We start from the raw sequence: 26,639 nt of genomic DNA on the forward strand, positions 1-26,639 counted from the left end.
TGAATTCAAGAAATTGAATGGGACAGATTGATTGAATTGGATTGAAATTTTGGGTCCTAAATCGTACTAAGCTGGAATTGACTTCTTTATTTTGTGGTTATATTAGTATAATCTGTGATAAGGACCTCGTTTTGCACAATAAGAAATTGTATTTAAAAAAAATTGCCTTGCGGACAAAATTAAGAGGTAGAGTTCCGAATACTGCCGGAAAAAAAAATCAGTAAAGAACAAATATTTTTTTTGAATATATTTTCTTGCATTTTCATGCATTTGAAAACATTTGAATGGTTTGAATTTCTTTAATCAGTAATATTGATCAATTAAGATATTTTGCTCAATAAAAATATTTTTTCTGAACAGGTGCGAAATATTGAATATTTTTTTTTCTAGAGTCTTTGCTAGTAATACGAATTGCTCTTAGCTAAAAAATATTGAGAGAAATCTATAAATTCAGGGTTCAATCTGAAGGTTCTAGATTTTAGTATAAAGAAAAATTGGTTAATTGCTCCGGAATTTAATTACATTGTTTAAATTTTTTTGGATATTTTTAATCATGTTGGTGAATATCTGTTCTTCAAACGATTGAGCAAATATTCACCTATACTTATTGAAATAAAATTTGTTATTTGAAAACTGAATTTTGGTTGGTTATTTTTTGTTATTATTGTTGTTTAACCTTATACTAGAGTGAATACTGGATAATCACAGTCTAGCCACAAGTTAATCAGGTGAGCTTGAGCAGCGCGAATCCACCTGCCGTAGTCCCTTCTTCGGTGGAGTCCGGGGTTGGTTTAGGATTCTTTTTTTTTTTTTTTTAGTTTTCAACCTCTGACTCCTGGGAAATGGGGCGTTACAGCGGTTGATACACCAAAACTCGTTCTAAATTTTCAGATACTACACGCATTCATTTGTTTAGAATACATCGCCCGAATTATGATGTCTTTTGGCTTCTGTAAATAGAAGTAGAATCAAATGGAATTTTCCGATAAACGTTCTTCTTTTGAAGGACTACGAACGACAAAATGCGTATCACTTAGTCAATTGCTAGCAATGGACCAAGAAGCTGCAGTATTTGCTTTCTGTCTCCGTTGTTGAGGTGTCATGTACGATCGTTGAAGATTAGCCCAAGAGTTTTTCTCTTCTATTGCCATATTCCATATCACTTCATCCACCGCAGAGTGGAACTGGCATTACTTTAATTTAAACACTTATTCCTGCTTGTGATGTGCTTTAGTCTACGACAGAAGTACAAAATATCCCATCTTTCGTGTTGTCCGCATTTTGATCTATAGACTTAGCGTGTCTAAACTTGTGCTCTTCATTAAATACTCGTTATTACTAAAAATATGTAAGAACTTTCGTAATTTGCTGATAGAAAATTTTAACAGAAATGCACGGAAATACTTAACAACGAATTATGCTCATTTCTATAAACGCTATAATAGTAAGCCACTTTTGCCAGTGTTTTTACCCATACATACTCATTTGAACAATATCGAACTAACTATTTCTCTTTGGAAACCTGAGATTACTAGCACAAACAAGACAAGTAAGATTTTATTTTACTAACTTAGTTACGTTGTGCAAATTACATTTAAAAAAAGAACAAAAATGTTCAGCTAAAGCCATAGTAATAATTCCAGAAATAACGTGTTAATGTTAAACTTTACGTAGATTGAAAAGTGAATGAGATTAACAAAAGTTTAAAACTAATAGTGCTTAATAAATGTAATTGTGCTTATGTAATTGACTTTTGTACATAATAATAATAATAATAATAATAATAATAATAATAATAATAATAATAATAATAATAATAATAATAATAATAATAATAATAATAGTTTATCAGCGTAATAAGATCACCTGAAAGCAAAAGTACAGCACTCCGTCTTATAATTCAATGCTATTCTGTAGTACTATACATGGATGTTATTATAAACTCTGACAATATAGTCAGAATCAATTTCTAAACACATTAAGAAATAAAATGAAATGTAATGCTAATGAATTCAGTTATTATAGTTTATTAACAAGGGGGCAATGGCGCCTGCTATGTGACATGAGCACTGGTGCCTGTCAATGGGACATCAGCACTCGCGCCTAGTCTCACAGACCCAATCAAATTTTAACTCTTTACCTAATAATTTTTGTTTATTTTTTGTTGATAATTTTATTTTGTTATCACAAGGTAATAAATCATGTTCAGAAGTATACACTGAAAAATAAAATTTTCAATTTGAACCCCAATCAGAACCAACGGCCAGCTACTAGTAACAAGCTAAAAAATAGGTGGCACTGGTCTGTGAGACTTGGCGCCAGTGCCGCCGGGTTAAACATGTTTCTCGTCATTGCTGCGAGACCCATCGCAATATTGTCCTCCATCTGCGTCCAGGTCTCCCTAATGGTGTTTTTCCGATGTGATTTCCAGTTGAAACTTTAAAAACGTTTCTACTTTCTGTCATTCTGGCTACATAATCTGCCCACTTGAGCATCCTAGACTTGATGACGCTAACAATGGTTGGTAAATAGTATAAATTATGCAATAACTCGCCATGAAATTTCCACCATTCCCTATTCCCGTTCAGCTTCGTACGAATATTTGTTACTTTCAGTCTGTATTCTACCCTCAGAGTAAGCCACAATGTTTCGCAACCATACAGCATGATTATCGCACAATGTACATGATTATCGTCTTACATATTTTGAGTTTCATATTCCTCGACAAAAGATTTTGAACTGAATAAAACACGAACTTCCTTTTTTCAGTTGACGTTTAATTTCTTCGTGGATATGTTTTTCTAATAATATTAATAATAATAATAATAATAATAATAATAATAATAATAATAATAATAATAATAATAATAATAATAATAATAATAATATTCACATTATAGGTGATTACTTAATCCTTGAGAGTATTAATCAGTATCAAGCCAATATAGACTTAAAATTCTGTCATTGTTTTATGCAAAATGTATAATTTCTAAGTTTTCTCACATGAAATCCGTTATGCTGCTCTCCAACATATTTTTGTAAGTTGAGAATGTTCTTTCAACGGTAAAAGGTCTGATAGCTATATGTTTCATTTACACCCCTGCCGTGATCTTTATTGTAATTGGTTATATGTGAACAGGAGAAGAAAAATAGTGCTCTGGCTTGTTTTTTCTGCGAAAGGCTAAAAGAGTCTTTTTAAATTTTATAGTAGAGTTTTCCTTTCTATTGTATATACATTCAGAATTGGATGTTCGCATACAGTTAACACGCAAGTAGTAAATGTAAAGTGCACTTAAATTTTGTAGTTATAAACGAAGGAAAAAATAGATCTAAGATTAGTAATAGAGAGTTAAGTAAGTCTAATTATGTAAAGAAAGAGGGTTGTTTTCTTCTTTGTGACGGAAATAATTATATTCATAAGTTTATAATTGTTGTAAATACAAGAATATTTTTCTTGTTGTTATTCACCTGAACATCATGCTTGGTAAATATGGAAGATACAACTTTCTATTAATTACGATTAGCAGATAATTACATTCGCTCACTTTTAAATGGTTTTTGCATTTATTTACAGACGTGATCTGCAGGCCAAGTATCAATTTCAGCGAATGAAATGTAACATGCCTGAAAATTTGGAAGAATTTTTTCACAGTAAAACAGACGATATGTAATATTTATGAAGATCTTCTTATAATAAAGTGTTCTTACGTAGATCTTCGTATGTAGTGTTCTTACATTATTTTTTTGACTCGTAAATGCTTCGTTTAATCGGATAACTTAAGGACATGTGCGGAGTCATAACATGCACATGGCACTAATAAAAATGTGTTCTTTCACTTTAATTGTTTTTTTATTAGTTTCTACTCATATGAAATGCTTACCTAATTATAGATAGGAATCCATTTCTTACTTTAACGGAAAACCATAAGTTGCGATATATTGGGTTGGCAAGTAAGTTCCCGCCGTTTTTTTAAATTGGAAAAATCTGTATGACATTAAATACTTTTGGCACGAAGTTGTACATCATTCTAAAGAGAATATATTGCAATCTAGCATCTAGCAATCTTTCTGAATTTTGAAGACTTGCAATGTAATTACACTGTGCAACACCAAATCTGCCCTTTACATGGAAATATGTTTTTCTTATGTATTTTTGCATGAGAAAATCAAATTTGTGATTACTTTTTATATATAACGTCCCAATTTTGTGAAAAATTGAAAAGTTTGAAATTTTGTACTATGAAATCCAGTATGTTTACGGCAAGTGATGAAATATGATCACATTTTGGTTTGGTTATTGGAATTTAGAGTACCTTTTTAGCAGCGAAGCTATATGAGACGTGGGCCTATAGTTTAAGGTTGAATCCAAGCGCCCGTGTCGCTCAATGTTTTCCTACCGGAAATCAAACTCTTACCCCGTGCACCAAAGGCACACACCCTACCCACTAGATCAGTGGAGAGGCAGAAATGTACTTAAGATTAAAATTATTGCATATGTAATATACCTTACAACTTACGCTCATTTAAACATCATCCAAACGACAATTTTTCTTCTTTGGAGAAGGAATATGCTGTTTAAAGAGGAGTTCTCAGCCCCTAATTTTCTCCTACTGCGTAAGATTCTCTTTCTGCGTTATAGTAGGAAACACTAGTTTCTCATATTTCTCCTTACTCTTTATCTTTATTTCAGGTAGTAGCCCATTAACATTTAGTAATAAGCGAGTTCAAGTTTGTGTTGCCTAACTCTGCTGCCAGATATTCAAGGATTTGAGTACATTTTGGTTCGATTGTATTCTTAGTTACTAACTGTGTTTCGTTTCGAGTGGTCGGATTTGTCGCATTTTGTCTTTTTGTGGTAGTGTTTGTTGCGCATCTGGGTTTCGAGAAAGTGCTGAAAATACGTTTAGTTATATGCAGTGAAGTACAATGTTGCGTGCGTGTAAAAATAAGCCCGATTTGTTTTGTTATGTGTGTGTTAAATTATATTTAAAACTCAAAAAAGTAGCCTTACACCTTTAGTGAAAAAGGCTTATGAACTGTACTTTGGCTGCAGGGTTGGAGATCAGGATAAGTCTTGGGCCTCACACATATGTTACACTACGTGTTCCAGGAATTTGAGAAGCTGGCTACAAGGAAATCGTATTTCTATGTAATTTGCTGTTCCTATGATTTGGCGCGAACAAATAGATCATGTAACTGACTGTTACCTTTGTTTGGCTGCCGTAAAGGGTTTTTCCTCTAAATCTAAATATAAGATTTAGTACCCTAATTTAAAGTCAGCTATCCGAAGGTTCCCCACAGTGCAGATCTTCCAGTACCTAAAACTCCAGAACATTACATTATTGATTCGGAAGAAGATACCTCAGACATTCCAAGCAGTAGAGAAGATGTAGACTTTCACCCTTCTACATTCTATTTAGTCAACGTTACCTCATTTGATCAAATAAAAAGAGCTTAACGATCTTGTTCGAGACTTAAATCTTCCTAAAAAAAAGCGGAATTATTGGGCTCCAGGCTTCAAGGTTGGAATCTCTTAGCTCAAGATGTTAAAATAAGTTTGTTTAGAAAACGACAAAGTAATTTTGAGAACTATTTTGTTGAAAATGGAGGCATTGCTTATTGTAAAGATGTAGATGGCTTATTTCAGTTTTAGGACATGAACGTAACCCTACCGAGTGGTGCTTGTTTATTGACAGCTCGAAACTAAGTTTGAAGGCAGTGCTTCTCCATATTGGAAATGTTCACCCATCTGTTCTTGTAGCATACCCGGCTCATACAAAGGAGACGTATGAAGTTGTGAGTGCGATATTGGACTTTGTTGAATATAAAAAAATTCAAATTGCATGTGTAAGGGGACTTAAAAGTTATCGGTATTCTCATAGGAATGCAACAAGGGTACACCGAGTATTGTTGTTTTCTTTGTGAGTGGGACAGCCGTGACAAAGCAAACCACTACGTCCGTAAATACTGGCCCCAAAAACATGATTTCATTCCCGGCACCAAGAAGGTATCTCGTACACCAATTGTTAACCTTAAAGGTGTATTTTTGCTACCACTATATATCAAGCTTGGGTTGATGAAAACTTTTGTTAAAGCACTAGATAGAGAAGGTATTGCTTTCACGCACCTTAAGGAGAAATTCCTAAACTTAAGTGAGGCAAAAATTAAAGAAGGAATATTTGTTGGTCTACAGATTAAAACAGTCATGCAGGATGAAGACTTTGAAACTGAACTCTCTGAAATTGAGAAATCAGCTTCGCTGTCATTTAAATCGGGATGTTCAGGTTTTCTTGGAAATGTAAACGATGAAAATTGTGAAGCTATTGTTAGTGACATGGTGCGCAGATTTCAAGTCATAGGATGCCACATGTCATTAAAATTACACTTTTTGCATTCACATCTCGACTTTTCCTCTCAAAATCTTAGCGCAGTAAGTGATGAACACGGAGAACGGTTTCACCAGGACATTGCCACATTTCAAAAGCGTTACAGTGAAAAATGCACTGAAAGTATGCTTGCTGAGTATTGCTGGTCTACCGTCAGAGAGACCCCGGAAGATGTCTACAAGCGTAAGCGACTAAACAAAGGATTTTAAAGGGTAAGTCAACAAAATTTAATATTAGTATAATATGCTTTCCTAGCCTACATTGGATAGAAAATATATGTAAATATGTACATTTCGTATAATGTGTTTTGGTCTGCCCAACAAAAACGGGACGTGATAGAACATTTTGGTTTCCACCAATGAATTCAGCACCTGCCATTTAGTTAACATCACATAATTTCATTTGAAGGAGAGAAAAAATTTTAATTTGTTGCACAGTATTATTTATTTCCCATACCTCGTTTACTGCCCTTCAAAAACTCGTTTACTGATATGAATCGTCGCACAACGAAACAACTCCAACTTTGCATTCAGGTAAACTGAAGATGTAGCTTGTAATGGGTAGTAGATCTGCCGTGTCGTGACAAAACGCTGTAACTTTGGCGTAGAAGTTTTGCGAAAATGAGCCGTAAAGTTTTCATCAGAAAATGTGATCTGTATCGTGTAGAACCAGTGTATCTTGACTTTGGAAACACGTGGTTACATGTAATGTTACGTAAATGCATGTTGTGTGATTAAATTTGGTGAAAATTGATTGGTTGACCATTATTGCCTAGTTGCACTGGTTATACACGATACAGATCACATTTTCGGATGAAAACTTTACGGCTCATTTTCGCAAAACTTCTCCGCCAAAGTTACAGCGTTTTGTCACGACACGGCAGAGATGAGACGAGAAATCAAATGAAAATTCATTTCAAAAAGAAAAACGAAACATAATCTTTGTGTAAATCAATGTTTTTAGTTTTGTTTTATATTTATTTCTTTATTGTTTATTTATTTATTTATTTATTTATTTATTTATTTATTTATTTCTACTAGCCGAAATACCTATGCTTCGCATGGGTCAGATAAAATATCTATGTAAACAAACTGAACAAATAAAGAAAAAATATCGGTCATTTTCTACTACTTTTACATATCCTGTAAACGCCCCTGAGACCCCTGGTTTGATTTTTTTTAATTCTCTGGCCCCCAGCCGATGAGGCTGTATTTCGAAGTCAACCCTGTGGAAGTAGATATATCACCATTCATCTCAGCAACCGTGAAAACTAAGGATATACTAATATCGGTCATTTTGGATTATTTTTACAAGTCTCGGTAACTCTCCCCCACCCGCAGGTGGCCTCGGCCTGCATACAATTGTAAGTGAATTTGATTGTCATCACTAATGGAAACGTCAACATTGATCTCAGTGACCGTGAAAACTATATATTTGACACTAATATCGGTCATTTTGGATTTTATTTACATGTCTCGGTATCGTCCCCTCTCCCGGTGACTCCTGGACCGCAACCTAATGGGGTGAATTTGAAATTTAATGCGATCAGGGTTTCATCATTGATCTCAATGACCGCGAAAACTATGAATTCGACACTAATATCTCTCATTTTCTACTACTTTTACATATCCCGGTAAATTCCCCCGCTGAAACTCCCCTGGCTCGAATTTTGAACAAAAGTGCTTCGTCTTGGTCTGGGACCTGAACCAAAGTACCCGTGACTAAAATTTCGTAACTCTCGGTCTACTCGTCTGGTCCCCAGTCCGCACACAGACATATATACAAACACACGAACAAACTCTTTATTTTATTTATATTAGATGTCAATTGTTTAGCTAGTCAGACAAAAATTTCGTCCTTTTTCTAGCGATTGTAGTTGAAGGCTCATATTTTTAAGATTTTAATCAGTTTTGATCGGGAACTTGATTAAGTTTCACCTCATAATAAACAAGTTACCTGTTTTCATATTATATTCATGCTACAAACACGTGTTGGGAACAGACATATTATGCCTCTTTGATATTTTCTATCATTCCTGCTGTTCTTTTGAAGTATTTATTTATTTTAAATAATTTTATTGTTTGTCATTTGCGCAACATGTACGCTACATTTCTTGATAATTTTGTGTTCATATAACAACAATTTCTTATAATTTCATTTGTATTTCTTTAAGTCACTTAGTTCCATAGATTTCTCATGTATTCTGGTTTGAAATAAATAATTACATTGCAAGTCTTCAAAATTCAGAAAGATTGCTGGATGCTTATCTCAACACTATTCATGAACTGACAAATCGCAACTCTTAAAAAATGTAATAAATTTAGGAAACATGAGCCATGGTAACAATTGCAAAGTGCCAGTTGGAATCTTAAAACATGCGGTGAGAATTAGAAGTGTTGCCAATTTGAAAGTTCGAATAATGGACGTTTGGTGCACATTAGAAGCAGACCTAAATTCATACTGGTTAACTACAGAACAAAAATAAGCATACCATTGGTTTTTGGAAAAATTTGCTATTAAAATGAGGAGTCACGTGATATGGTTGTCATTTTTCAAAACTTCACTTAAATTCAAAACGGTAGATTTCAAGATGGCTGCCGTCAAGGTTACCCTTGCCATACCACTTGCCTCTAGGCCTAATATGTATTACCGAAGCTTTTGTACACTTATTATCATTAATACGCAGGCTTGAAGCGGAGGTAAGGGGCTTACGCACATAGTAAGTATAAACAATTAGTATGCTGAAACTTTTCCCCATATGTGTGTATCTTAGGGGCGCGGTGGCTCAATGGTAGAGCATTCACCTCTGGTGAACTTTGTGGTGGACAAACTCCGTGCTCGTGGGTTTTCTCGGGGTTCCCCCGTTTCCTCCCACTTTTTTCATTCCACCATTTCACTCATCTGTCATCATCACCATCTCCTTTAGTCTAACCGGCATAATCGTTGGACGTAAAACTCAAAGATTTCGTTTCATTTCATTTTGTGTGTATCTTAAAACTAACTTCACGATTGGTTTCCTGATTAAATTCTAGAACGAAATTATGTATCATATTACCCCATTCTCGTTTTTTTTAAAAAAAACTTGACCTTAATTCAAAATGGCGGATTTCAAGATGGTTGTCATCAAGGTCGTACCTACTATACGACTTCCGCTAGGCCTTATATGTATCTACATTGTTCTGCTTTCATTAACACTCAGTTTCCGAACGGTAGTAAGGGACTTCAGCAGTAATCTCTAATAACCACGTCACAAATCTTAAAAATTATAAATATATATATATATATATATATATATATATATATATATATATATATATATATATATATATATATAAAGCATGCACCATGGCAAAAATTTCTGTCATCACAAATAATGCATTGATGCCCTATATCAGAAAAAAAATCATTGAAATAGGGGACGGATGATGCCCTTACTTCGTAAAGTTATATTGCATTTGGTTTAGTTGAGTTCCTATAGTGTTGGCACTGTTATATTCTTAAAGTAAGTTTGAAATTCAAGTTCAGTAAAATTTTTAATAAATATATTTGTTTACAGAAGGGTATAATGTTTTATTAACTGAAGGGGAGTTATCTACAATCTGTTTGTTTAACAGACTGCTAGTTTAACATTTATTTCAATTTTAAGTTGCAAATCAATTTAAAAGATAACTTTTGCACCTACTTCACTGCTGCTGATACGTTTAGTTACCGCATAGCATTATTTACAACCATTAAAGAATTATCCAGCTCAGTGGATTTTGACCTGTTTCATATTCATATATGTTATTTTCAACTGTTAATGTATGTTAAAAGCCTAAGAGCTTTACAAATTTACTTTTAGAATAGTTATTTTCTTATTGTTTATAAATGTTTAAAGGTAATGTTTAATTTTTCACAACATAATATCCAGTATTTTTCGAATGGTTGTTTTCACCTTTAATCAGATGTTTTTTTGCTCCGTAAGTCTGCCTTCTCGTCTGTTTTCTTCTCGTTTATAAGTACTACTGATGAATGTCTCTATCACTAGTAATAGTCTCTATTACTAATCTTAAATCTATTTTCCCCTTCGTTCATAACTACGAAATTTGAGTGGACTTTACATTTACTACTTGCATGTTAACTGTATGTGAACACCCAATTCTTAATGTACAATAGAAAGCAAAACTCTACTATAAAATTTAAAAAGACTGGTTTAGCCTTTCGCAGAAAAGCGGTAGTAAGGGACTTTAGCAGTAATCTCTAATAACCGCATCACAAATCTTAAAAATTATAATATATATATATATATATATATATATATATATAAAGCATGCACCATGGCAAAAATTTCTGTCATCACAAATAATGCATTGATGCCCTATATCAGAGAAAAAAATCATTGAAATAGGGGACGGATGATGTCCTTACTTCGTAAAGTTATATTGCATTTGGTCTAGTTGAGTTCCTATAGTGTTGGCACTGTTATATTCTTAAAGTAAGTTTGAAATTCAAGTTCAGTAAAATTTTTAATAATTATATTTGTTTACTGAAGGGTATAATGTTTTATTAACTGAAGGGTAGTTATCTACAATCTGTTTGTTTAACATACTGCTAGTTTAACATTTATTTCAATTTTAAGTTGCAAATCAATTTAAAAGATAACCTTTGCACCTACTTCTCTGCTGCTGATACATTTAGTTACCGCATAGCATTATTTACAACCATTAAAGAATTATCCAGCTCAGTGGATTTTGACCTGTTTCATATTCATATATGTTATTTTCAACTGTTAATGTATGTTAAAAGCCTAAGAGCTTTACAAATTTACTTTTAGAATAGTTATTTTCTTATTGTTTATAAGTGTTTAAAGGTAATGTTTAATTTTTCACAACATAATATCCAGTATTTTTCGAATGGTTGTTTTCACCTTTAATCAGATGTTTTTTTGCTCCGTAAGTCTGCCTTCTCGTCAGTTTTCTTCTCGTTTATAAGTACTACTGATGAATGTCTCTATCACTAGTAATAGTCTCTATTACTAATCTTAAATCTATTTTCCCCTTCGTTCATAACTACGAAATTTGAGTGGACTTTACATTTACTACTTGCATGTTAACTGTATGTGAACACCCAATTCTTAATGTACAATAGAAAGCAAAACTCTACTATAAAATTTAAAAAGACTGGTTTAGCCTTTCGCAGAAAAGCGGTAGTAAGGGACTTCAGCAGTAATCTCTAATAACCACATCACAAATCTTAAAAATTATAATATATATATATATATATATATATATATATATATATATATATATATATATATATATATATATATATATATATATATATATATATTTAAAGCATGCACCATGGCAAAAATTTCTGTCATCACAAATAATGCATTGATGCCCTATATCAGAAAAAAATCATTGAAATAGGGGACGGATAATGCCCTTACTTCGTAAAGTTATATTGCATTTGGTTTAGTTGTGTTCCTATAGTGTTGGCACTGTTATATTCTTAAAGTAAGTTTGAAATTCAAGTTCAGTAAAATTTTTAATAACTATATTTGTTTACAGAAGGGTATAATGTTTTATTAACTGAAGGGGAGTTATCTACAATCTGTTTGTTTAACAGACTGCTAGTTTAACATTTATTTCAATTTTAAGTTGCAAATCAATTTAAAAGATAACTTTTGCACCTACTTCACTGCTGCTGATACATTTAGTTACCGCATAGCATTATTTACAACCATTAAAGAATTATCCAGCTCAGTGGATTTTGACCTGTTTCATATTCATATATGTTATTTTCAACTGTTAATGTATGTTAAAAGCCTAAGAGCTTTACAAATTTACTTTTAGAATAGTTATTTTCTTATTGTTTATAAATGTTTAAAGCTAATGTTTAATTTTTCACAACATAATATCCAGTATTTTTCGAATGGTTGTTTTCACCTTTAATCAGATGTTTTTTTGCTCCGTAAGTCTGCCTTCTCGTCTGTTTTCTTCTCGTTTATAAGTACTACTGATGAATGTCTCTATCACTAGTAATAGTCTCTATTACTAATCTTAAATCTATTTTCCCCTTCGTTCATAACTACGAAATTTGAGTGGACTTTACATTTACTACTTGCATGTTAACTGTATGTGAACACCCAATTCTTAATGTACAATAGAAAGCAAAACTCTACTATAAAATTTAAAAAGACTGGTTTAGCCTTTCGCAGAAAAGCGGTAGTAAGGGACTTTAGCAGTAATCTCTAATAACCACATCACAAATCTTAAAAATTATAATATATATATATATATATATATATATATATATATATATATATATATATATATATATATATATATAAAGCATGCACCATGGCAAAAATTTCTGTCATCACAAATAATGCATTGATGCCCTATATCAGAGAAAAAAATCATTGAAATAGGGGACGGATGATGTCCTTACTTCGTAAAGTTATATTGCATTTGGTCTAGTTGAGTTCCTATAGTGTTGGCACTGTTATATTCTTAAAGTAAGTTTGAAATTCAAGTTCAGTAAAATTTTTAATAATTATATTTGTTTACTGAAGGGTATAATGTTTTATTAACTGAACGGGAGTTATCTACAATCTGTTTGTTTAACATACTGCTAGTTTAACATTTATTTCAATTTTAAGTTGCAAATCAATTTAAAAGATAACCTTTGCACCTACTTCACTGCTGCTGATACGTTTAGTTACCGCATAGCATTATTTACAACCATTAAAGAATTATCCAGCTCAGTGGATTTTGACCTGTTTCATATTCATATATGTTATTTTCAACTGTTAATGTATGTTAAAAGCCTAAGAGCTTTACAAATTTACTTTTAGAATAGTTATTTTCTTATTGTTTATAAGTGTTTAAAGGTAATGTTTAATTTTTCACAACATAATATCCAGTATTTTTCGAATGGTTGTTTTCACCTTTAATCAGATGTTTTTTTGCTCCGTAAGTCTGCCTTCTCGTCAGTTTTCTTCTCGTTTATAAGTACTACTGATGAATGTCTCTATCACTAGTAATAGTCTCTATTACTAATCTTAAATCTATTTTCCCCTTCGTTCATAACTACGAAATTTGAGTGGACTTTACATTTACTACTTGCATGTTAACTGTATGTGAACACCCAATTCTTAATGTACAATAGAAAGCAAAACTCTACTATAAAATTTAAAAAGACTGGTTTAGCCGTTCGCAGAAAAGCGGTAGTAAGGGACTTCAGCAGTAATCTCTAATAACCACATCACAAATCTTAAAAATTATAATATATATATATATATATATATATATATATATATATATATATATATATATATATATATATATATATATATATAAAGCATGCACCATGGCAAAAATTTCTGTCATCACAAATAATGCATTGATGCCCTATATCAGAAAAAAAATCATTGAAATAGGGGACGGATGATGCCCTTACTTCGTAAAGTTATATTGCATTTGGTTTAGTTGAGTTCCTATAGTGTTGGCACTGTTATATTCTTAAAGTAAGTTTGAAATTCAAGTTCAGTAAAATTTTTAATAATTATATTTGTTTACAGAAGGGTATAATGTTTTTTTAACTAAAGGGGAGTTATCTACAATCTGTTTGTTTGACAGACTGCTAGTTTAACATTTATTTCAATTTTAAGTTGCAAATCAATTTAAAAGATAACTTTTGCACCTACTTCACTGCTGCTGATACGTTTAGTTACCGCATAGCATTATTTACAACCATTAAAGAATTATCCAGCTCAGTGGATTTTGACCTGTTTCATATTCATATATGTTATTTTCAACTGTTAATGTATGTTAAAAGCCTAAGAGCTTTACAAATTTACTTTTAGAATAGTTATTTTCTTATTGTTTATAAATGTTTAAAGGTAATGTTTAATTTTTCACAACATAATATCCAGTATTTTTCGAATGGTTGTTTTCACCTTTAATCAGATGTTTTTTTGCTCCGTAAGTCTGCCTTCTCGTCTGTTTTCTTCTCGTTTATAAGTACTACTGATGAATGTCTCTATCACTAGTAATAGTCTCTATTACTAATCTTAAATCTATTTTCCCCTTCGTTCATAACTACGAAATTTGAGTGGACTTTACATTTACTACTTGCATGTTAACTGTATGTGAACACCCAATTCATAATGTACAATAGAAAGCAAAACTCTACTATAAAATTTAAAAAGACTGGTTTAGCCTTTCGCAGAAAAGCGGTAGTAAGGGACTTCAGCAGTAATCTCTAATAACCACATCACAAATCTTAAAAATTATAATATATATATATATATATATAAAGCATGCACCATGGCAAAAATTTCTGTCATCACAAATAATGCATTGATGCCCTATATCAGAAAAAAAAAATCATTGAAATAGGGGACGGATGATGCCCTTACTTCGTAAAGTTATATTGCATTTGGTTTAGTTGAGTTCCTATAGTGTTGGCACTGTTATATTCTTAAAGTAAGTTTGAAATTCAAGTTCAGTAAAATTTTTAATAATTATATTTGTTTACAGAAGGGTATAATGTTTTATTAACTGAAGGGGAGTTATCTACAATCTGTTTGTTTAACATACTGCTAGTTTAACATTTATTTCAATTTTAAGTTGCAAATCAATTTAAAAGATAACCTTTGCACCTACTTCACTGCTGCTGATACATTTAGTTACCGCATAGCATTATTTACAACCATTAAAGAATTATCCAGCTCAGTGGATTTTGACCTGTTTCATATTCATATATGTTATTTTCAACTGTTAATGTATGTTAAAAGCCTAAGAGCTTTACAAATTTACTTTTAGAATAGTTATTTTCTTATTGTTTATAAGTGTTTAAAGGTAATGTTTAATTTTTCACAACATAATATCCAGTATTTTTCGAATGGTTGTTTTCACCTTTAATCAGATGTTTTTTTGCTCCGTAAGTCTGCCTTCTCGTCAGTTTTCTTCTCGTTTATAAGTACTACTGATGAATGTCTCTATCACTAGTAATAGTCTCTATTACTAATCTTAAATCTATTTTCCCCTTCGTTCATAACTACGAAATTTGAGTGGACTTTACATTTACTACTTGCATGTTAACTGTATGTGAACACCCAATTCTTAATGTACAATAGAAAGCAAAACTCTACTATAAAATTTAAAAAGACTGGTTTAGCCTTTCGCAGAAAAGCGGTAGTAAGGGACTTCAGCAGTAATCTCTAATAACCACATCACAAATCTTAAAAATTATAATATATATATATATATATATATATATATATATATATATATATATATATATATAAAGCATGCACCATGGCAAAAATTTCTGTCATCACAAATAATGCATTGATGCCCTATATCAGAGAAAAAAATCATTGAATTAGGGGACGGATGATGTCCTTACTTCGTAAAGTTATATTGCATTTGGTTTAGTTGAGTTCCTATAGTGTTGGCACTGTTATATTCTTAAAGTAAGTTTGAAATTCAAGTTCAGTAAAATTTTTAATAATTATATTTGTTTACAGAAGGGTATAATGTTTTATTAACTGAAGGGGAGTTATCTACAATCTGTTTGTTTAACAGACTGCTAGTTTAACATTTATTTCAATTTTAAGTTGCAAATCAATTTAAAAGATAACCTTTGCACCTACTTCACTGCTGCTGATACGTTTAGTTACCGCATAGCATTATTTACAACCATTAAAGAATTATCCAGCTCAGTGGATTTTGACCTGTTTCATATTCATATATGTTATTTTCAACTGTTAATGTATGTTAAAAGCCTAAGAGCTTTACAAATTTACTTTTAGAATAGTTATTTTCTTATTGTTTATAAGTGTTTAAAGGTAATGTTTAATTTTTCACAACATAATATCCAGTATTTTTCGAATGGTTGTTTTCACCTTTAATCAGATGTTTTTTTGCTCCGTAAGTCTGCCTTCTCGTCTGTTTTCTTCTCGTTTATAAGTACTACTGATGAATGTCTCTATCACTAGTAATAGTCTCTATTACTAATCTTAAATCTATTTTCCCCTTCGTTCATAACTACGAAATTTGAGTGGACTTTACATTTACTACTTGCATGTTAACTGTATGTGAACACCCAATTTTTAATGTACAATAGAAAGCAAAACTCTACTATAAAATTTAAAAAGACTGGTTTAGCCTTTCGCAGAAAAGCGGTAGTAAGGGACTTCAGCAGTAATCTCTAATAACCACATCACAAATCTTAAAAATTATATATATATATATATATATATATATATATATATATATATATATATATATATATATATATATATATATATATATATATATATATATAAAGCATGCACCATGGCAAAAATTTCTGTCATCACAAATAATGCATTGATGCCCTATATCAGAGAAAAAAATCATTGAAATAGGGGACGGATGATGTCCTTACTTCGTAAAGTTATATTGCATTTGGTTTAGTTGAGTTCCTATAGTGTTGGCACTGTTATATTCTTAAAGTAAGTTTGAAATTCAAGTTCAGTAAAATTTTTAATAATTATATTTGTTTACTGAAGGGTATAATGTTTTATTAACTGAAGGGTAGTTATCTACAATCTGTTTGTTTAACATACTGCTAGTTTAACATTTATTTCAATTTTAAGTTGCAAATCAATTTAAAAGATAACCTTTGCACCTACTTCACTGCTGCTGATACATTTAGATACCGCATAGCATTACTTACAACCATTAAAGAATTATCCAGCTCAGTGGATTTTGACCTGTTTCATATTCATATATGTTATTTTCAACTGTTAATGTATGTTAAAAGCCTAAGAGCTTTACAAATTTACTTTTAGAATAGTTATTTTCTTATTGTTTATAAGTGTTTAAAGGTAATGTTTAATTTTTCACAACATAATATCCAGTATTTTTCGAATGGTTGTTTTCACCTTTAATCAGATGTTTTTTTGCTCCGTAAGTCTGCCTTCTCGTCTGTTTTCTTCTCGTTTATAAGTACTACTGATGAATGTCTCTATCACTAGTAATAGTCTCTATTACTAATCTTAAATCTATTTTCCCCTTCGTTCATAACTACGAAATTTGAGTGGACTTTACATTTACTACTTGCATGTTAACTGTATGCGAACACCCAATTCTTAATGTACAATAGAAAGCAAAACTCTACTATAAAATTTAAAAAGACTGGTTTAGCTTTTCGCAAAAAAAAAAGAAAAAAAAGCCAGCGCACTATTTTTTTTCTCCTGTTCACTTAGAACCAATTACAACAAAGATAATGACAGGGATGTAAGTGAAGCATATAGCTATCACACCTTCTACCGTTGAAAGGACATTCTCCACTTACAACGAAGAACTTTACTATTACAATGCAAATTTTATCCTACCAAAACTTTCTCAGACATTTGTACGTTTTTAACTGTAATTGAGACCACAAAATTTTGTTCACATTTTAAAACTGAAAGCAATGGCATTTTTTCATCTTTTTTTGTTTTTGCTTTTGTTTTTGTTTGTGTGTCATCTTCATTAGAGACCTCTAAACTAATATTTGACTTCCTAACTATACTATGCGTAATTGTCGGAAATCTTATAAAATATATATGCCCACCTATCCACCTGTCGACAGATATTAGAGCAAGAACACAAAGTGATATTGAGAAGCAGTTTTTCGCATCAATTCCGTGTGCAATAGGTAGATTCCATCCCCTCCACTAGACCTCTATTCAAACTGGAAGTGATTCACATACCAAAGTTAACTGTTTACTCAGATCGGAAATGGCCTAAATTAAGCTTCAACATTTATTGCTATAGAACAGAAATTGCAATAGATCGAGACAAGCGGTTTCTGTAATCAATTCAAGATCTCAAAAAAGATACAACATGCAACAGGTCCGCACCCAGAAAAGTTTGCTGGTTAGATTCCAGTTTGTATATGTAATGTTGGACCTGTCTTACTGTGAACCTAAAGAGACGGTAAGTAATAGTTAATTAGGCCTACTCCACTTATATTTTAAAAAGATGATAGACTTTGATTATCTTTATGAGAAAAGAACAGGTGAGGGGTGAATTTACATCTTTAGCCTACATTAATCGTTTCTCTAACCAAGTATAGTACTGTTAAGTATTTCCACATGTTAGTCAAGTTACGAAATTTTCGGGTGGATACCCTCGTGGTTACGCCACTGAACTGCAACACTCTCTCAAAACCAGAAGTGGTTGATATATATATATATATATATATATATATATATATATATATATATATATATATATATATATATATATATATATATATATATATTTGTATATGTGTATTTGTACTTCAGGTTTCAGTACTGATTTCAATAGAGCAAACATATTAAGAGATGCCGAGATGCGGTCTTTTTGCAATCAATTCAACGTACTACTAAGAATAGACTCCATCTCCAAGAATAGAATAGACTTCATTAACGCTCTATTCAAACTTAAAGTGATTAAAAAGTAAACTCTTCCAGTTTCAACATTTGTCACCATAGAATAAAAATTGTAATATATAGCAACAAGTAGTTTCTCGTAATCGATTCACGATCTTAAGAGAACAAGTCACACAATCCGCAACATGCTATGGAAACAAGAAGAGGTTGAATGTTTTTACTACTTCCAATTTCAATACTAGTTTACATAAAAGAAAAACGGTAAACGATATCTAGTTTGCAAAGCTGAAGCATTTAATTATAATTGACATCTATATCTGATACTCAATTCTACCTAATGAATCCAGTTAAACGATTCATGTCCAGATATTTTAAATAATTTACAATATAATATAAAATAGGATTCACATTTGCATATATTAAACGGGCGAAGCACAGAAACTTAACGCCTTGTTTTATCACAACTTGGTAATTCGGCTTGAATTTCTTGTGAACTGAGCGCATCAAAAATGCATTGAATTAAGCATTTTGCTATATTGTTCTTATTTGTTGCAATAATAAACCTCTTATTTGTTTCCTTCGGATATTTAAGAATTCAGTTTATCCATATTTTGGTCTGTTTGAACTTCAATGCATTTAAGCCTCTTAACTTTTGGTGTTTTAAAGGTAAATTATAGACTTTCAATCAATCAGCTACAGCACCATCCGTTATCATCGTATGATCGTGGCTTGTACCTCGTTCTTTTCAGAATAGAACAGCCTTTTAAACGGTACCCTTCAGATTTCTCTATCATGTCCTTGAGGTGGGAAAGTTTTAGAGAAATCGGGATTTATCTGATTATTATTTCTTTTTTCAATTTTGAGTCCCTCTGGACTTCCCTTGTGAACGTACAAACATCAAAATCAGTTTAAAGATACGAAGAGATGTACTAAATGTGTGCACAAAATTTCAAGCTTATATTTTGAAGAGTAATGGGGGATATTTACCAATGAGTCCCACAATGCCCCAGGTTACCCCAAAAGACTCGAATGTAATATAAACATTTCTGTGACATCTCTTTTTATCCTAGCGTTATGTTTTGTACCTCATTCTTTTCAGAATAGAACAGCTTTCCAAAACCGTATTATTCACATGTCTCCATCTTGTATCTGAGTAGGAAAATCGAGAAAAGGGATATTTTGTTAAAATATCCTTTTTTTTTACGTTCATCCTTCTGGTCCCCTGTGTTAGCACACAATCTTAAAATCAACTGAAAAATACTAACAGGTATACTGAGTGCGTGTACGAAATTTCAGGCTTATATCTTTAAAGGTAAGATGAAGCGTATTTACCAATGTGCTAAGAATATCCCCACAATATCTCAGATTTCCGTATAAAATAGGATCCCAGATAGATAAATTTCCTGAGACATCCCTGTGTATCCTAAGATCATAGTTTGCACCTCATTCTCTTCAGAACAGAACAGCCTTTCAAACGGTATCATTTACATTTCTCCATCATGTATCTGAGGCAAAAAATATCGCGAAAAAGTGATTCTTGTTAAAAAAATACCTTTTTTTACCTTTTGTCCCTTTGGACTCCGTGTTAACGCAGAGACCAAAAAGGTCTTTTATAAAATCCAAAGGATGCACTGAATGTAGTGGAAAATTTCAAACTTCTAGGTGCAAAAATAAGCCCGCCAAAAATAACAAAAATAGGCATAGCAAAAACATATTTTTGATGTTAGGACGTCATCATCTATGCATCGACGCAGAAAGGCGTGAAAACATACGTAACGTGCTCTACTATCCCCTAAGGTTAAAAAAAGGGAGCTATATTGGTACTTTTCTTCATTCGAATAAGGGAGACACTATCCTATCATCTAGAAACAGGTAATAAAAGTTAAAAGGGTTAAACCTAGCAGAAATATATTACTGAGTCACAAAGTGAAAGAACAATCAATACAATTGATAAGAAATGAATCAAATAATACATATGGTTGCTTCAAATTTTAGGTTGAGGCACTGTATGTATACGTTTACAAGGGCGCCCATGTTGTGGTTTCCAAGGGGGGGGGCAAGAAAAAGAGACATCAAAATATAGTTTCAAATTTTGCTGTAACTATTCTGAAAATTCTTTTGGGTTTTCGATATTCCGAAGTACAATTTCCTCTAGGGGGGACAAGCGCCCCACCTTGCCCCCCCTGATGGGCGCCCTTGTACATTTATATTTACACATTCCGTTGAATAACAGTAGCAAAAAAAAGTTACTTGTTAGAAAACAAATTAAGCTACACGAATCTTAGTCCTATTTAAAAATTAAAATAAAAAATAATGAGGATGTCGAATCCACATTAAATACCTGTGTTAGAGAAAGGAAAAATAATATCACGAAACAGTTCATACTTCCTTGGTTTAGTGTTCGTAGTGTATACTAAGCAATACTATATCTCTTAAGAAATGACAACTAATGCAAAGATGTCTAGTAAAGGACTTTGGACAATGTATCATTTAGATAAAAGAATGGTCCGCTTATGTCTTTTATGCAAACTGAGGAAATGCAAAGCTGACCTTTACCATGTAGTTTTCTTTTCAGGTCTAGGTCACAACCCTAGTTTAATAATGCTACTTTGAAGTGACAAGTTTAGAACTACTGTTGTGGAGGAAATTCCATTTGTTGAATCTACAACAGCAAATTTACTTTGATAACATTCTCAAAAGATAAGAGCGCAAGATAAAGGATTATCACCAAACCATGAATCATAGCAATGCGTTTATAAATACTGACACGTTCTAATATGTAAGAACATTATCACGTAAAGATTAACAAAGAATTTCTAGAGATTATTCACAGCACTATATTATTTTGTGTCAGGGATGGTTTCAGACGTTTTTCAGGACTTATTTTTTGCCAAAGAGATTTCTTGCGGGATATAATTTTTCATTGGAAACTATAGAACGAAACAGAAGTTCTTTTTATTATTATTATTTATTTTGGGAGGGGGCAGAACGGTACATTGGGAAGGTGTTGGGCTCCAGCCTTTCGGTTCAGAAGAATATTCCAATTTTATATTATTTATTATTTGTAATAGCAATGCAGATGATTTGTTCATAAGTGATTTTTTTTTTTTTTTTTTTTTACTTTTTACTCTCTATTTTGTTTCAAAGATTGTAGTTCATATCCCAAGTATAGCTGTGTGATTTCAGTAGCATATTATAAGCACAGTACTCCGCATTACATAAACAAGAATCTAAAAGAAAAATCAATATTTGGATAATTTTGACTATTTCTGACGTAGTTGTCTTCCTTTAGCATAAGAAACCTGAATCAACAATTACAAAATTGTCCTCATAAACTGCTATTACTAAAATAAATTGTCGCTCTATCCTCCTCAGTTCTGGGATTTACTAATCTCATATTTCTAATTTTGCTTTATATATATTTAATATAAGTCCTAAAATATTAGTTCTTAGGGTGGGTTACGAGTAACCCCATGACCCCTTCATGGGATATCAGGTCTTCTTGTATACAATAATTACCTTATAACTTCTTAAAAAAATGCTATTTTATTTTAATTCTTTTGTTTGAAACGGAGTATTCGGTATAGAAATATTTATAATTTTGTTTCTTTACGCTTGTGGTGTGGCAGTTCAATGATAGTGTTGTTACTTCCCGGTCGAAGAGTCCTTCATTCGACCCCTTGGCAAGCGCGTTTGTAGTGGACAACATTGAGGTCGTGGGCTTTCCGGGTTGTTCTGTTTCCTCCCACTTTCTCATTCGGCTACTTTTTATCACTTTTCCTTATTACTTGTCTCCTTTAGCCTTTAACGCTATAGCAGTAATACGTTACATTGAGATTTCATTTTGTTTGATTACGTTTATCTTAGACGATGAATAGTTAAATCTCTGTTTACGCTTTTATTATACGAAAACAATTTAAAAACTAAAGGCACTTTGAGAAAAGCTGTGCTTATTGCAATGATAGAAAACTAAAACATTACGTAACCTCCCTGGACATCAATGCACTTTTCACAAAGTTTCACAAGTTCTTTTTTTTTTTTTAATTCCTTCAGAATAGAAGTTTTTCGGTTGCGTCTGTAACCAATTTTGCACCGCATCAATGTACAGCTGATGGCTGACGTTTAAATTTTTTAAATTCTCGTGATGATGGGTGGTTCAAAACCATGCTCTCAGCCTCATTTTGCGGTTCGGGATGATGTATCCAAGTTCCTCAGTCGTTGGCCTGCCGGATGTTTCAACGTTACATAAAGTTCTTCGCTGTTTGAAACTCTCTATCCATACTTAGATCTTTCTTCGCGATAAACAGTTGCCACCATACTGTGCTTGAGTTCGACGAGTAATGTCCACAGGTTTTACACCTTCCGCATACAAAAAGCGAATCACTGCTCTCATTTCTTTTTGGTGCAGATCGCCAATGAAGCTGCCATGTTTAACAGTAAGCTACACTCCAACGACTAATACAGGAATACGAAACACGTCTCGAGGTGTTGCCAACTACACATACTCAGCGCAGGTTACAAGCAGTGTTGCCAATCCCTGGAAAAAGAAATTGCAAATGTAAGTTTACTTTTTAAATTCTTCTTGTATATTTTTAAAGATTCAAGAACAAATGTATTATTTTTTACATTTAAGTGTAAAGTTTTACATTACACTTCAAAAAAAACGTTACAAGATTTCTCTTCCGCTGAAACTTTTCCGTCGTCAAGTAATTTCAACTGTTTTCTAAGTATGCAATACCTGTTCCTTCGCATGTTATGAGCAACAACAGTAACCTTTGATTGTGTTTCACATTACATTGGAGTTCTGGGGAATTTCAGGTCGGACATAATAATACTAATGACAAAAAAGTTTTGATTTCTTGTACTGTACTATTGAGTAGCTTTCCGGTATCAGATAAGTATCTCTGATTAGTATGTAAGCAGATTGCTTCAAATATGGTTTAGAAGATTTATTACAAATTTTAGAACCTCTTCTCGGGATATCAACCAGGTGAAGGTATTGCCCTCCGACATTTCGATTGCAGATTTCACATTCATCTTTAGGGATTGTAAGAAGATCAAAATCCCTCAAAATGAATGCGATGTCTGCATTCGAAACGTCGGGATTCAATACCTTCACCTGGCTGATAGCTCGAGAAGAGATACTAAAATCACGTCGCCAGGAAAAAATCCATTCTTTCTTCATCTTCTGAAATATTCTTCTGTTGGCAGGTTAATAGGAACTGGTAGTATTTCATCATATTCTGGAGCTTCTGGAAGGGGATGAAACTCAAGTCATCTTTTTCTATTGCTGTCTTCTTTGATGATTACCATTATCTGATGAAGATTGAGTTATACTGCAATTAACACAGTCTTTTTTTCACATCGAACACATCACCATCTTATCAAATACAACGTGGTTATTATTTGAAATCCAACTTGGATCGTTATCTTCAGCATCTAATAAACCGTGCTCCTAATAATCCTTGCTCAGTTCTGAGCATATAAAGTTAACGACAGCTGCTGAATTAAAAAAAAAAAAAACAGATAAACCAATATTTAGTAATATAAGAAATTTCCACTGCAAAGTTAAGTTATTTTAGTATAAAATTCTGTAAGCTGATAATCATAGTTTTTCTTCTGTATTTTTTTATAAATATATATTTTTTAAACGACCGCCATTTATTCTGTGATCTTAACAAAATGTGGATAATTCGAAGTGAGTGATAGTGAAACAGTCAGTGGAATAAGAATGTGGGAGAAAGTGGAATAATGAAAACTCTACCTCATTGTACTTTGCTAAATTTATTTCAATGTCTCTTTTCGAAACAAGAGATGTTGAAATTAGCATTCTCTTTCAATATTGTTTGCAGTTCGTAAAGTAATCCTTCCGGAAAATATACATATAACTTTTCAGCAACTACAGTAGATCCTAAAGTTCAAATCTGATGTGCATATTCAAAATAATTTAATAATTATGGAAAAATCAATTTTTGTGCAGTTTTTAATATTAAGATCCTTACTTTTAGTTTCAATTGCTTCTCTAAGTCTCTTATGGTATGTAGATGTTTACAAAAATAACATAATAAGATATTATACTATAAAATTTATAAATACACGATAAACAGCTCGTCTATTTAGAACACCCAACTTTGGAAGAATTTATGTTCCAATATTTTCTTCAATATAAAACCGAATGTCCCCTGCAGGCAGCATTCAAGTTTACATGTATACTCTAGTATCCACGAAAGTACCAATGATTAATTACTGTTATATATGTCTTTACTATTCTCTTAGGAATAATTAAAATCACCTTCACAGCACAAGGAAAAATTCTAACTAAAAATTAATGTACTTACCTACATCTGCTAGCTGAAATTCCATTCTTCCTGACTGCGACTATTACCAACACTTTTGAAGAGCGAAGTAGAAAATTTTGGTTCGAAAAATGCATCTCTTTACGCACTCACATCTTTCAACAACATATAAAGGCGGAAGTCAATCTTGCAAACTCCAATCATCATTATTCAATCATTACCCACTAGACTTATTTAAAAAACAGCTATTTCATGTTCCCTATAGGGCACGTTAGGATCGAAAAAGATATGAATCATAAATTACGTTAAACATTTTTTTTGTTATGAAAACATGAACGAATGGAAGCTCATAAAATGTGTTCTACAATATTATATACTGTAATGGCACTATTAAGTTCATGTTCGGAAGTTAAAAAATTATGTTTCTCGAGAACCCGAGGCATCATATAATTTTGTAAGTGCCAGGAGATACCGCGTCAAGCCTCATACAAATGTATAGTGTAACCATTTGAAAGACATTTGTGGCTAAACAAGCATGATTAACCATCGGTGGATGATACGTGTAAAACCAGCTGAATAATGAATTACATACGACTTGTTTTATAGGTAGTGGCGAGCCCAAAAGAAGTTTCAGGCTTTTAACCCTTCCTGCTTGAACAGGATATTATGGGAACATAAAATAAAGGTATATATATACACACAACCACCTAAATGATATGAACTTCAGAGCTTGAAATCACATTGACGAAGTATGTGTACGCCATTGTTCGTGTTGTGGTGTTAGTTTGTTTGTACATATCAAAAATGTATTATATCGCAGGAGGTTACATATGCTTTCCACTTATATTTATAAATACGGGCATCATGGTATATACCAATGGTGAACAAACTATGGCTCGCGGGCTAGACATAGCACAATGAAAGGTTCTGTCTGGCTCGAAATATGATTTCTAATCTGATGAATGGAAAGAAGAATAGAATTTCTTTGAAAGAGTTGTATCAGAATCAGGGACTTAACCTCGCTTCTGAAAGTCAATGCATCTCTACTCATTTAAGATTTTGAGAAACTTGAATCAGTAATACAACCTCGCATAAAAGAATTTTGTAAAATATACCCCTTTGTTTTTAATTATGTTGGCAGTCTAAAGTTTCTTCTTTTATTCTTTGACCCTCTCCTAAAAAGTGCCCATCACTCGTCTTGATGAAACAGAACAACTATTGAGATCCAATATCAAATTCAGGTACAATTTGCCACAATATTGTTGTTATCAGTGTTGTAAATATTGACAGATAATAGACGTTGCTACTAAGGGTTGCCAGTCTGCTACTACAAGAAATATATATATATACAAGGTGTGTCAAAAGTCCTTGGACACCTGCATAATTTGAAAATCGACGGGAAAAGTAAAAAGTGATGATGGGAACAGAGGTTTGATGAGGGGCAGCAACTTTTGGAGTGTATGTCATTCATGGCCATCATCTTAAAATCCGCCATTTTGGATTCAGGTCATTTTTTTAAATGGAAAGGGAGTGTATGACACATCAAATAACACTAGC

At 32.3% G+C, this 26,639-nt stretch overlaps 1 protein-coding gene across 1 annotated transcript in view; it reads right to left on the reverse strand.

Annotated features, from left to right (window-relative positions):
• The window catches only part of LOC145678635 (brachyurin-like), a 40,714-nt gene extending 19,434 nt beyond the window's left edge, over nt 1-21,280 (reverse strand). The window contains exon 1 of the mRNA XM_081749002.1: nt 21,128-21,280. Coding sequence (XP_081605128.1) covers nt 21,128-21,169 — 42 coding nt within the window. The 5' untranslated portion in view covers nt 21,170-21,280. The remainder of the gene's footprint in view (nt 1-21,127) is intronic.
• Nucleotides 21,281-26,639: the final 5,359 nt, after the last annotated feature.

Source organism: Thermobia domestica, chromosome 2, assembly GCF_964235325.1.
Source record: "Thermobia domestica chromosome 2, izTheDome1.hap1.1, whole genome shotgun sequence".
Taxonomy (NCBI): domain Eukaryota; kingdom Metazoa; phylum Arthropoda; class Insecta; order Zygentoma; family Lepismatidae; genus Thermobia; species Thermobia domestica.